Source organism: Gavialis gangeticus, unplaced genomic scaffold (assembly GCF_001723915.1).
Source record: "Gavialis gangeticus isolate Ggan-Ray unplaced genomic scaffold, GavGan_comp1, whole genome shotgun sequence".
In the NCBI taxonomy this organism is placed as follows: Eukaryota; Metazoa; Chordata; order Crocodylia; family Gavialidae; genus Gavialis; species Gavialis gangeticus.
The window spans coordinates 107,737,218-107,747,964 of NW_017729031.1; the positions used below are offsets into that span (position 1 = coordinate 107,737,218).

The 10,747-nt window shown below is 56.0% G+C and overlaps 1 protein-coding gene across 2 annotated transcripts in view; it reads right to left on the bottom strand.

Annotated features, from left to right (window-relative positions):
* The window catches only part of PLCD3 (phospholipase C delta 3), a 71,215-nt gene that overhangs the window by 6,346 nt on the left and 54,122 nt on the right, over positions 1–10,747 (bottom strand). For both annotated transcript variants that reach the window (XM_019523534.1, XM_019523535.1), the window contains 9 exons: positions 8,800–9,025; positions 7,162–7,363; positions 5,879–6,023; positions 5,480–5,632; positions 5,109–5,231; positions 3,900–3,935; positions 2,805–2,964; positions 1,302–1,418; positions 98–276 (listed from right to left, as the gene is read on the bottom strand). In XM_019523534.1, coding sequence (XP_019379079.1) covers positions 98–276; positions 1,302–1,418; positions 2,805–2,964; positions 3,900–3,935; positions 5,109–5,231; positions 5,480–5,632; positions 5,879–6,023; positions 7,162–7,363; positions 8,800–9,025 — 1,341 coding nt within the window. The remainder of the gene's footprint in view (positions 1–97; positions 277–1,301; positions 1,419–2,804; positions 2,965–3,899; positions 3,936–5,108; positions 5,232–5,479; positions 5,633–5,878; positions 6,024–7,161; positions 7,364–8,799; positions 9,026–10,747) is intronic.

The following is a 10,747-nucleotide window of genomic DNA, read 5'->3' on the forward strand; positions in this document are numbered from 1 at the left end:
TGCAACAGTCCAGCACCCCACACTCCATGCACATGCCCACCCCAATGCCCACCCACCCTTGTTGTATCCACAGACCGCTCTGCATAGAGCCCAGCACCTTGATCATCAGCATGATGGACCTATGGCTGGACCCTTGCAAAGGGGCCTCGGGTTGGAAGGTGCTCTGGCCATTGCACAGGAATCTGGGCTTGAGCACATAGCCACAGCATCCATTCTGTAGGAAGCGCCCATCATTCAGGTCCATCTCACAGCCAGGAGTCTGGAAGTTGAGAGCCACTTTAAAACAAAACACAGAGAGCATCCACAGGTTTATACAGGCAAAATCTGAGGGTGCCAGGGCAGGGGAATGTGGGGGTTTGTGGAGGTTGCCAGTGTAAACAGGTAAGAGCTGGGGGTCTGGGGCAAAGGGGCTGGAGGAGGGGGCAGTGTATATGAGCAGGTTCTGGCAGGGCTGAGGGGAGGGATCTGCTGTGTAAGGCTATGATCGCGGGCACTGGGGCAGGGGAAGCCAATGTGCCAGACAAGGGGAGGCCCAGTAGTCTCAAGCTGGGACCACATTCTACCTACCCCAACTCCCTCTTCTGGGATGCCTAAGTGTGAGGGTATGAGGGGGTCTTGCCTAGATGGGCTGGCACAGACTGCTGCAGCCCACACAGCTCTGCCCTGGGTGGGTGCCGATGCTCTTAGCTCTGCCCCACCAATGACAGCAACACCAGCCTATGTCTCTGACAAGCCAGTGACATGTTTCCTTTGGGAACCTAATCCTGAGCCTGCTCCACACGGTCAGCAGAAGCTCAACACAGCCAATGCTTCTGGGTGCCATGAGGAGGAAATGCTGGCCTCACCTGCCCTGTACCCAGTGCTGGCCAGCGGGCAGGGTCCAGCCTGGCCTACCTGGGCTGGGCCATCAGGGATGCAGGCCAGGCATTACCCAGAGGAACCAGCAGGGAGCACCAGTCCCTTATCATCCTTTATCCTCCCCCTCAGTCTCCTCTGCCTCCCTTTGCTCATACCAAGATGAGCTGAGGAACTAAGCCTCTTGCCCAGGTTGGGGGCTCAGGCTCAGCCCAGTGTCTTACTGGGGCCCATTTCTAATGATAGAAAGGGCCCTGCTTGGCCCTTTCCACAAAGAGCACAAAGGCAGGTCAGGACCAGCACACCATGGAACAGATTGGGAAACTGAGGCACAGGGCAGGGATACAACTGGCTCATGGGCACCCTGTGACAGGGCTGGGGCTAGTGTCTCCCCCTCAGGGTCACCCCATGGCTGGCACTGGCCCTGGCCCCAGCTGCCCCCTCACCTAGCTGACAGCCGGCGTTCCACATCTCCTGGGGGTTGAAGTTAGAAGAGTTCATCTTGAGCCCCGCGGGGTAGATGCGACTCAGCTGCTGGGCATTGTAGCGGACAAAGGCGTTCCCTGCAGCAGGGCAAAGCAGCTTCATGTTAGCAGTGCTGAGCGGGAGGGAGACCCTGCCTCCACCCCACTGCCCCCCAATGCCTGATCCCTTAAGCAGAGGGCAAGGCCAGGAAAAGTCAGCGCAAACTGAGTCCATGCCAGCAGCCCACAGGAGCCTGTGGCTAGGGATGAGGTGCTGCTGTATGTCAGGGGGACAGTGGAGCCCCCTGCTCAAATGTCAAGGCTCAAATGTCAGTGCTCTGTCCTGAGTCCTCAAATGTCCTGTGGAAGCAGAGCCCTCCCCTCTATTATCCTCAGTAAGTTTTCTGCTGCCCCCCAGCACCTGGCTGAAGGAACATGTAGTTTCTTGTAGCTACAGCCTGACCTCACGTGCAGATTGATGAAAGGTTTTCAAACCACAAGCAGGCTGGCTCAGTTTGTGGATTAGTCATATGGGGGTTATTTCACTGTCAGGCATTAACTTGTAGGGGCCTGCAGGTTTAACCTACTACTATAGGTATCAGCCAATTTCCTGGCTACCAAACAAGCCCACTGTACAGGGTTTAGATTGTACCAGCAAAATATCAGCTGCTGAAATCCTGAGGCTGGAAATGATTTCAGAGGTGGAAGGACCCCAGAACTGAGTCTGAGTCTATTGCCTCAACCTGTCAGCACTCTGGGGCAGGGGCATCTGTTCTGTGCTCAACATGCTGGGCCTAGTCCAGGCCAGGGGCTTCCAGGCATCAGCAAAGCAGGGATAAATTAGAGGAGCCTCATCAGCAGAGAGTGCCCCCTGGAAATCTTCCAGGGGTCTCTGGCCAGCTCACCAACATGCACAGCATGACCTTGGTGCAATTCTGGACACACCTCGTGCCTGGCTGAGTCCCCAGCAAAGCCCCATGCCCTGCCCTGTCCAGAAGCACAGACCTCAGAGGTCCTGGAATAACAGACACTTCCTGTGGGTTAAAGTGTTCACAGCAGAGCCCACAGGGAGCATGCCTCACTTCAAAGGCCAAGCTTCAGGCTCAGCCAGATAGCAAGACACCTGCCAGCTCCAGGGCAGTGCACCCAAAGCCATCCCACCCAGTTCACCCTATTCAAGTCTGTGGCCACCTCTGGGGCTGTGCACAGTGGCATAACACGATCTAACCCCATCTTATGCCACGGCTCCTGGTCTGATCCTGGCAAGCCCAGGCTAGCAAAGCCCAAGCCCACCCCATCAGAGCCCACACAGGGGCACAACATGTTCCAGTCCAGCTTAGGTGGACCTGTTGCCCAGCAGCCTGGCCCATCCTGCCCACCCCTGACCCCTCCCTATCCTGGGTCTGGAGTCTTGGTGAGAACTGAAGTTCCTGGGTCCATCCATCGGTCTATTTCCCCCTGCTCCATGTCCAAGCACACCCTCACCTGACTCCTTAATGTACTTTCTGGCCTTCCTCTCATTGAAGGACGACACCTCATGGGCCTGGGGGTTCCTGAGTGCGTGCTCCAGGCCAAGGAAGGGGACGGCCTTGCAGTACACCACCATGTCAGAGAGCTCCTGGGCGACCTGCAAGGCATCCTTGGCCTACATGAGAACACACCAAGGGGTCACTACCTTGTCTATTCCCACAGCAACCATGGTGCTGGCAGGCCCAGAGCATGGACCCTGGCCCCTGTGCCAGCAGCCGCCCTCTCTTGGATCTCCACCCCCCCGGTCCCTTTGGAATAGGTATGTGAAGGCCCTGCCACATTGTATACTAGCCCAAGTGATGGGAGATAGTGCTGGACAGACAAGAGGCCCTGTGCCCTGACAATGTCTTGCTAAGGCTTCAGCCAAACCTTGGCTCAAGGCCTCAGTTGCTAGCAGGCCTCTGTCCCCCTGGTCTCCTCAGTCGAATGAGGTCTTGTCTTCTAACCATGTTTCCCACCCCCCTTCCCTCTCCCTTCCTGGAAGTTACAAAGTTGTGTGTGCAGCAAAGCGGGGACAAAACCAAGGTGCTGGGGCCTGCAGCATCCTCTGCACCCCCCACCCAGTGATCCTCTGCTTTGATAGGCCCCATCCTGTCATGCTGAGCACTCCCAATTCCCACTGATGTCCACAGAAGTGCAGAGGGCTGGATGGGGACAACTAATAGAAACTCTGTTCAGGGGGCCTTAAGTCACTGGCTGCTGGGTGATGGGTGCAGTGCAACACCACTGTTTATTCATATGGGCCCTGCCCAGCTCTCTGGGTGCCGAGGCTGACAGGGGCAGTAGCACACAGTGGGCCACAGTCTGCAGTGCCTCTCCCACGGGAGGGGGAGCAAGTGGGACTTATCTGTCCATGAAGATGCAACACCCAGCTACAACAGCAAGACACAGTGCTCCTGCTGCCCTGAGACTAATTACCCCTCTTTTGCCCCATGCCCTACCCCCTGGGCAGCCCCTTATAAACATGCAGTGGGGAGCAGGGGCTGGATCAGCCCTGCTCTCATCCAGACTGTGCGTGGCCTTCTGCATGGTCCCCAGAGCCCCTCTCACCTGCAATGGTTTGATGTCCTGCAGTGAATGCGATGACTGCAAGAAAAGAGAAAGTATCAGGTCAGGAGCCAGCACATTTCAGCCCCCGCCTAGGGTGTGGGGAGGGAATGTGGCATCCACTGTGCAAGGCGGTGCCAGCTCCTCTGCCCAGCTGCAGACCCAGGCACCCCAACTCCAGCAACCATCCCAGAACCATGAGATGCCACAGCTCAGGACACTTTCCCCTCCTCGCTCTCCAGCTCACACACGTCTTTCACCACAGGGAATCCAGATAGGCCCAGACACCCCCTTCACACATCACTACAGCTGATTCACAGCACCCTCCCCTGCACAGCTGGATAGGATGGAAAGCAAAGGACACTGTCCAGTTCTACCAGCAGAGAGCATTCAGCTCAGGAAACTGTGAGGTATAAGTTGGCCAGGACTGTAGCAACCTCAAAGTTTCTGACACCTAGGCACGGGTGCAGACTCTGCAGCACAGCACTGCCCAGCACTTGATCATGGGTATTGTGTCAGCCCAGCCCCACAGGGAGCTCAGTACAAAGTCACAGGGGCAGGCAATGTGAATCACCAACATTGCTTCCTACAGGAAGTTACTGCCACCATCAAGGGAGACTAGAGAGCTTTCCTTCTCTGCAGACATGTATTTTTCTGGTGAGCAAGAGTGTTACAAGGCATGGGACATTGTGTCCTGAGGGGGCAGGACCAGCACAGGAGGCTACTCTGGACCAACTGTCACTGCCCAGAGCTACCAGGAAAGGACCGATCAGACAAGCAGCAACCAGCTGCTCAAGATCACTTAAACCCATGCCAAGCTATCTGTCCTGAGGCAGAGACAGGGGCCAGGCCAGGGCTGTTCGTTGTCACAGAGGCTGAGACAAGGGAAGGAGAGAGGGAGGGAGGCGAGCTACTAACCTGGACCCAGCTGGACAGTCTCAGCCCCTTCCTACAGCAGCTTCCTGCCCTGTTCTGGGCAAGTGAAGGTCATGCCAAGGCTGCTGTAGAGGTGGGGTGAAGGTCTCTGCATGGCCAACTCCCACCCCTTGGCATGTGACGGTGCTGGAGAGTTGTGTGCCTAGCTGTCACATCACTTTCACCACAGCAGCATGGGCTTGTGACATTGCTGGGGCCAGCCACTAGGTCTGAGACCTTGCTCAGAGAATTGACCTCCCCCAGTCCCCATCCTGGTCTGGCCTATTGCCCCCTTACCCTGTGGCCATCCCTCTCCTCTTCCTCCTCCTCCTCCTCGTCAGAGAGAAAGCTCAGGTTCTCGAGGTCACCCCTTAGGTCCGGCAGTTTCTTCCCTTTCACCAGGATCTTCCCCTTCAGTTGCTGTATGAGAAGAAAGCCCTTGTCAGATCTCTGCTGGGGCGGGCTGTGTGACCTGCCCAGCCTCCTCCCCTGCCAAGGGAGGCACTGGCTCCCCCCTGTAATCAGGGAGCCCCAAGAGGCAGGGCAAGAGATGGTTGCAGCCAGGAGTATTCATTACTGGGCCCCCCCAAACCCTGAGCTGGCCTCCAAAGAGCCTGTGGGAACACAGTCCCTGGCCCCAAAGCAACCAGACTGCTGAGGGGCCTTACCTCTGGTGATGGGAGCACCCTAGAGACCTGCCCGTCCAACGTTTGGGTCAGCAGCATGTCCCCCAAGATGGTCTTCATATGCCGAGCCATGGTCGCCTGCTGCTCCAGCCCACAGTGGTTCTCCAGGGAGAGAATGACAGGGTATGGGGATTGCTGGGGAGATGAATAGATATCAGGGACAGTGCTGGGTGAGATTAAGCCCTCCTCAGAAGACCAGTCTGGACAGGAGGCTGCCACAGGCTCCTACCAGTCCACAGCTTCACTGAGCCCAGGTCTCATGGACTAATCCTACCCCATGAAGCAGCAGCAGGACTCAGCTGCATGCCTGGTGGGTGTCAAGTAGCTGTGGAAGGGAGAGATTCAAAGCTGACTGCTGCCTGCACTGGGGCCAGGGCTCACCTTAAAAGCATAGTCCCGGATGCTCTCAATGACGTCCCGGAAGAGGATCTTGGAAGTCAGCGTGTGGCCATGGTAAATGACAGGTTCACCATTGGAGCCCTCCCAGCAGTCCAGCTCCACGCAGCGGCAGCCCTTCATGAACGCTCTGCAGGAAGAGCTGGGTCACTCAAAGGCTGGGCTAACAGTTAAAAGCTGCTCCTGCCCTTAGCACAAAACCAGGGACTCTGGCACTGCTCAGTCACCTGAGCCTTCCCAGGCAGGACTTCCACACAAGAGCACCCTCCAGGGACAGCTGCCCCTGAAGGGGACCAGTGCAGAGAAGGCGAGGGTCCAGCCCAGTGGAACTGACCCTACCCTCCAGTTTAGCACCATCCATCTTCTCAGAGCTGTTCCCTGCTGTGGGGAGCCAGATCAGAGCCAGCCCCAAGTAGTTTGAAGACAGGTTCCTCGCTCAGAGAGCTCCAACACTTCCACTTCAATGAGGGAGCATTCAGCCAGGCAGGGGTAAGATAAGATGAAGTGTGAGGAGGGTTAGGCTTACTTGGTCAGTGAAACAGGGGTGGGAGGTGAATGGACAAGGGGCAGTAGGACTCCATGGGAGGTGCAGGGCTATCCTGCTGACTCAACTTGCTAGGGTGACTCAACCTGGTCCAGACCAGGCAGGTCTCATTTAGTGCCTGCTGAGAGAAGGCCTCCCTGGAGAAACAGGCAGCTCAGAAGGGAGCACAGGTCTGAATTTATAGAAGGCCAGGGCTGTCTCAGGGCCCTGCCACATAAGCAAGAAAGGGGCCAACCTCAGGAAGGGCAGCTTGGCTCAGAGCCCCCACGGGAGCCTTGGCTACTCATGGGCTTCCTTGTGTTTCTAAGGAGATATCAACCCCAGTGGGAAGAGCAGCACTTCGTAGGACAAGGACAACAAGGGCTCTCAACCTTCCAGCGTTAGGCTCAGGCTGGCCCCTGACTGGGGTTAGGAACGGGCTCCTACCAATGACCGTGTTATTGCCCAGACAGGGGTTTCACCCTTTAGTTGATGCACCTGGTACGGTGACTGGCACAGGGAAAAACTGGCCATAGGTATGGCTTAATTTCAGCTGGGCTCTGGTACTCTTGGGCAATGGCTGCCCAGAGACCCCTCTGCAATGGCTGAGATGTTTTCAGCTGGTGTTTGCTCCCAAAATCCCTAGGTGGGTTGCCCTCCGCCCCCCTGCACCAAGGCTCCCAGCTCTCAATGCCATAATCCCTCAGGCCCCTGCGGTGGCACCCAGCCTCCCATTGGCCCCCACCTGATGTAGGCTTCTGTGCTGCTGGGTCCCCCAATCTGGTTGTCAGTCAGGTAGGTGTTGTGGGAAGAAGAGATGAAGTAGTGGCACAGAGGCTGGCTCATGTCCTGGTAGACCCTGGTGTGCTCCTGGTTCAGGATGTTGCCATCAGCAGACAGTAGGTACATCATGTATCCGTCCAGCATCATGAGGTCTTGCTGCTTGGCTGCAGGGAACAGATTTCCAGGGGCTCTCCAAAGGTTGTGTCTGGGCACAAGGCCCTTCCTGGGCACCTCCCATGCTCCGTGGCCACCCAAGCCTTGGTTAACCAGCCTAGGGTAGTGCATGGGCTCTTGGCAAAGCCAGGACAGAGGATACAAGAAAAGGGGGAAGAGCAACTGCATAAGGAAGTGTCCCTCTGCTGGGTAGGGGACATAGTACTAGAAGCCAGGATTCACAGGTCCTCTCTCTGGATCTATTCTCTTGCCAAGTGGTCCGGGACATGGCACGTCCCATGTTCCTTGCCTCATTTTCCCCAGCCATAATGCATTTCCATCATGCCTGTGCCCTTTGGTACCTGTTTCCACTTTCAGGAGAACACCAGGAGTAGACTCAGGGGCAGAGACATATCTAAGGGAAGAGGCACATCCTGAAGAGCTGGAAGTGGGTTTCAAGGGGAAGGAGAGGATTTCTGGGGAAACCTGGGTCAGGCCCCACACTCCTGTCTGGGCTGCCCTGCAAAGATCCTAACACCATAGACACTCTCTGGTAGGAGGAGCTCCATGCATCTGACATATTTCATTAACCCTCCCCACACAGTGCTTGTTGGGTAGCTTGTACTACCCAAGTTACAGCTGGGGAAACTCAGGCATGGAGCACCATGCTGGCTTGCTTGAGGCCTGCAAAGTGTCAGTGACAGAGCCATCCTGTTGTGGCACAGAATCCCCAAGCGAAAGCCATGGAGATGGCCCAGGATCCCTTGACTCCCCACTCCCCTATCATTATCTTACTCCTCTCCCCCCTCCCTTTAAGAACAAAGGAAACAAATGGCAATCTGAGCTCTTAACCCCCTACTCTAACTAACCACTACCCCACACTCCCCTCTGCCTAGCTGGGGAAAGGAACTGCATAGCTGCAATAGGAGACAAGAAACCTGCTGACACTGGAGCCTTGTGGGGCCCCTGGGAGCTGCTACATTGGTTTCATTAAAGTTGATGTTGGTTAAACTGGAGCAGTAACTGTGTTTACACCAGCCCTGGAATACACAGCAGAGTATATGTCCATGTTTTGCACTCTCAGGGACAGCTGGGAATCTCCCTCCCCCTTTGGGAGTGCTCATCCTCTGCAAGCCAAGCCTGTTGGTTCTCAGCTCCATTTCCAATGGGAGAAGCAGCCAGGTCCTCAAAGTCACTAAGGGACATCAGGCCAAGGATGGAACAGCTCATGGAGTCAGCATTCCTCTTTCATTGCTGCATGGGCTCCACACAGGGCAGCTCTGAGGCATATGGCCAGGGGAAACCATACATTCTTTAACTCTACAGACCCTGCAGACTAGTGCAGGTGCTAGGGCAGCAAACCAGCCTGCCTATGCAAGGGGGCACTCCCCATGACAGACATCAGTGAGGCCAAGGCCCCAAGTCAGGCTTCCTGAGCAGACACTACCTTTCTCGTTGAGCTCGTAAGTCTGGATGATCCTGCGGGCATCAGCCAGACTGGCCTTCTCCCCCTGGTCCTGCAGGAACTCCATCAGCTCCTCAACTGACAGCACACAGTCCTCGCCCGAGTAGTGGTAGAAGATATCATCCAGCTCAGGCCGCTTCATCAGCCGGGTGCAGAACTCCTCAATCTCATGCTCCTCCAGCCGGTCATTGTTGGACTTGTCACATTCCTGCTGGGCACAGAGGGCTGCGACTGAGAGCTAAGCTGAGGGGGCCCAGAGCAGGAGGGCAAATGCCCTCACACCAGCCCAAGGGCACCCTGGCCCTGACAGGTCAGGTGACTTTAACCAGAGAGAGTCTAACTGAGCGGTCAGAGCTGGGAGCCAGGACACCTGGGTCTTCATCCTGGCCCCAGGAGGATGAATCAAAGTGGAGGTGCGATTCTTCCATTTCACAGATAAGGAAGTGACTTCTGCAGTCATGTAGCACATAGGCGGCAGAGCTAGGCATGACCTCAGGACTATGTCTACATTGAGCCCTTCACTGAGCCCTCCTGTCAGTGCATGTCCTGAGTCCTTGCAGGAGGGCTGGCACTGAGCTGGGGCTTTTATGACCTGGTATTCAGCTGCTCTATGACCTTTGGGCCATGTGCTCAGCCCCTCTTAGCTTTCAGGGGCTCATTTGCTGGTGCTGAGCTCTAGCAGCCATGCCTGGACCTGGGCTTGGGTTTCAGGCCACCAAAGGTCAGGGGCTGGCATTTCTCTCTGTGCTGGGGCCCCAACGCAGCGAGTCGAACAAGATGACCTTCAGAGGTCCCTCTCAGCCCTGCTTTTCTAAGATTCTAGAAATATGTTGCCTTTCAAGCCAGGAGTTCTCTGTGGCCCTGCAAACATGAGCTCCACCCCTCCTGCTCCTACGGAGCCCTCAACCAAGTACGGCCAGAGGAAGGGGCAGGGGTGGACGTGCCCCCTCTCCCATCCTGGACCTAAAGGGTTAACAGGCTCCTGTCTCTGGCAGCTGCCTCCCCCAGCTCAGCTGAGGAAGATGAGGCTCCAAGGGTTTCAGGTTCTTCACGGCTGTGTGAGGTGCTGAGCCATGACTTGGAAGAGTAGGGCCACCTGCCTTGTGGGGCAGAGCAAGTGCCGGGGGGGTGGGTAGAGTTACAGCTCTTGGCATCCAGGCTCCTCTTGCCCAGGGACCTGACTGCTACTGATATCTGTGGCATGGCTGAAGATAGATGCCCCAGCACTGAACTAAGATCACACCATTTTCACCTTTCCCAGCAGGAAACACTGGTCTGAAACCAAAGGGAACTTGTCTCATTGGGTGGGGAACAAGCTACCATGAGAGCAGGCTCAGCTCAGAGGGGAAGAGGGGGCATATAGGCCTGAGCTTAGGGAGACTAGGGTTCAGCCCTTGTTCTCTGCAGCACGACCCTGGGCATGTCAATGGAAGTTTTATGAAAGAGCTTTGGAAAATCCCAGGAGCTCTCAGGGACTCTGCTTCTCAGTGAATCTGGGCCTCGCTTCTCCAGCTGGAAAGTGGGGGCTATGGCATTTTTCTTCCCTGGACTGGGAGCATTGTAGGACAGGTGTGTGTCTGTGTTTCAACTGGCACAATGATGCCTGGAGCTGCTGTGAGGACACTGTTGTTGGGTCAGCCTGAGCTCATCATTGACCACAAGATGAACATGAGCCTGCAATGTGATGCTGCGGCTAGTAAAGCCACCAAAACGCTGGCTTGCATCCATAGATGCTTCTCAAGCAAATCCCAGGACGTCATTCTCCCCTTGTACTTGGCCTTGGTGAGGCCGCAGCTGGAATACTGCGTCCAGATTTGGGCTCCACAATTCGAAAAGGATGTGGAGAAGCTTGAGAGAGTCCAGAGGAGAGCCACACACATGATCAGAGGTCAGGAAAACAGACCTTACAACGACAGGCTGAGAGCCATAG